Genomic DNA, 2,440 nt, shown 5'->3' on the forward strand with positions numbered 1-2,440 from the left:
TATGTATGTATATATATATTTATGTATGTATGTATATATATATATATATATATATATATATATATATATATATATATATATATGTATGTATATATATATATATATATACATATATATATATATATATGGTATTCTAACATATATATTATTCATTATAATATATATTCTAATAATATTATAATATGATTTTTTTAAAAAAAATACTTACCTTTTTTATATTTCGCAATCAATAGTTTCATTTTATTTGTTTCAAATAATATCTCTAATTTTAAAAATACTATACTTGAAAATTTTATTTATCTATTATAATATTTTGATCCGTTATAATGTTTTTCACATGTTATATTATTTTTTACTATCACAATAAAAATACTATAAAGTTGATTTGAAGATACTATAAATAATTTAATTTGATTCATAATCTCAATCAAACTAATTATAAGTCTAAATATACAGTACTGTAACGACCAAAAAGACATGACATAATATCGTTTATGATATTTTTTAATAATATTTATAGTATTTATATTATTTTAATAATAATATTTATAGTATTTTCAATAAAATACTATAAATATTTATTATAAATATTAAATATATATATAAGGTAATTGATGAATTGTGCCTGTAATTACAAGGTAATTATTAAGTCATGTAGCTGACATGATGAACACGGAAAGAAGGTGTGCTTTGTGCTGCCGTGATGGAGCTGAAATGTGTATATAGAAAACCTCCATTGTTGCAGCAAAACGAAATCAGCCTTTATTATTCCCACTTGTACTCCTTTTATCCTATGGAGCCGAAAGAGAAGAGACCAGTGTTCTTCCAAATCTCTCTTTAGCCTCCTTGTCAAATGGATCATCACCCAGATACATGTGGAAGTAAGCTCTGCACAGCAACTCACTCTCGACCTTGCTCATCAGCTCATCTTTCACTGCACCAAACAATCTCACATTCTAATCACAGCTGTTAATCCATATAAGATGTTGCAATTCTCCAATGTTCTCACCCTTGGCCTGCAGCACATGTCCAGGAAGCCTAGTTATCTCGATGACCGATCCAGGAGGCAGTTTAGTGCCATCTTTCGCTGCTGCCATGACCCTGCAATGGATCACAAGAAAGGACGTGCTTAGGGTTAGGTTATATACGCGAGGAGGAAAGATAGGGTATGTATTCTACTTCTTGATGAGTTCCTCGTTCTGCTGACCACCGGTGAGCTTCTTCAGTGATCCACCGAGGCCTTCATCGAAGTTCTTCCTCACCATGCTCATGGTGAGGCCTTTGAACACTATCACCAGCCTGACAACGATGCTCACGTCGCCGTCGATCACTGCCTCGTACAGTTCCTTACAGGGTCTCTCTGCAGCCTCGCCAAGCTTCGCCTTGAGAAGCTCCTTCAACCGAGCATCAATGTCGACATACATTCCTGCACACAGAAACAGGGTTCATGTCAGCATGCGCTTGCAGCATCTCCACCACAGCTCCACCGACCGAAGGCGTAGATGTTGATGCCGAGCGCCAGAAGTTTCCTTCTTCTTAAACCGGTGGCACACAACTGCTTCCCATCAGGTAGCTTCGCAGGAAAGGAGACTCCAGTCTTGGGCTCCACTTCCATCTTCTCCTCCTCCTCCTTCCTGCCTACTTCCGCTTCCATCGTGTGAGATCAGGTGGGGTGCCGAGCGAGAACTCGAGCGCATGTATAAGAAGGCAACGAGGGCATCGGAGCTTAAAGAGAGGTGGGTGGCGGTTGAGGGCATTCATCAACCTACGGATCGAAACGACAAGGGAAGGGTTTTATGTAGCCATCGGGGGCGTTGACTCATTCATTCAGATTTTAATGCCTCTTAAACTGCCTTGAATTGGACAGTAAACAGCACCGTTGACTAGATTTAATGCTCTTTCTTCCCCATCCCTTATCGACCTCCGATGATCTTTCATCATTTGGTGGTCTTTTATATGAGATACAGACTTCAGACAAATTCTACCGTCGGATCGTAATCTCATTCACTCTGTGTGAACTTTCAGAAGATCAACTCGATCTCATCAGGTTGAGTTGATGATCAAAAGATATCAATCACATATACTTCATTCATATTCGTATAGGGATATTGCTATCTTTAATATTTCGAACAATGGTTTCGTTGGCATCCATTCCAAATATCTAAATACATGACAAAAGCATTACGTGGACGGCGGTGTGCAAAGTCGGTGTGCTTACCGCACGCAAAGCGATTAAAGTAGCCCGGTGGTGTTAGTCGGTGTCTGGTCCTGTCGCCGGTGAGCAGAACACGATAACAAAATAATATTACAGCAGTGGCAACATTTCTTTGGAATATGTGTTGGTCAGATTACTAATTCTTTTTGGGGAATATTTGGCCAAGCATGAACTTTTAAATATTTCTAATAAAATTTTAAGTACCTAAAAATAATAATATATTAA

General features: G+C 37.1%; 1 protein-coding gene across 1 annotated transcript; it reads right to left on the bottom strand.

The window, feature by feature from the left end:
• Positions 1-599: 599 nt before the first annotated feature.
• On the bottom strand, positions 600-1,680 carry LOC135605169 (chalcone isomerase-like protein 1). The gene is made up of 4 exons (XM_065094945.1): positions 1,492-1,680; positions 1,180-1,426; positions 1,010-1,101; positions 600-934 (listed from the first exon to the last, which is right to left on the bottom strand). The coding sequence occupies exons 1-4, from the start codon at positions 1,652-1,654 to the stop codon at positions 792-794; spliced, it is 645 nt and encodes a 214-aa protein (XP_064951017.1). The 5' UTR covers positions 1,655-1,680; the 3' UTR covers positions 600-791.
• Between the last annotated feature and the right edge of the window lie 760 nt (positions 1,681-2,440).

Source organism: Musa acuminata, chromosome BXJ2-2 (genome assembly GCF_036884655.1).
Source record: "Musa acuminata AAA Group cultivar baxijiao chromosome BXJ2-2, Cavendish_Baxijiao_AAA, whole genome shotgun sequence".
NCBI lineage: Eukaryota > Viridiplantae > Streptophyta > Magnoliopsida > Zingiberales > Musaceae > Musa > Musa acuminata.

Coding starts and splice junctions, on each gene's coding strand:
- LOC135605169 (XM_065094945.1), bottom strand. CDS start 1,654: ATGGAAGCGGAAGTAGGCAGGAAGGAGGAGGAGGAGAAGATGGAAGTG. Junction 1,427..1,491: donor CATCAACATCTACGCCTTCG/GTCGGTGGAGCT, acceptor TTCTGTGTGCAG/GAATGTATGTCGACATTGAT. Junction 1,102..1,179: donor AACGAGGAACTCATCAAGAA/GTAGAATACATA, acceptor GATCCATTGCAG/GGTCATGGCAGCAGCGAAAG.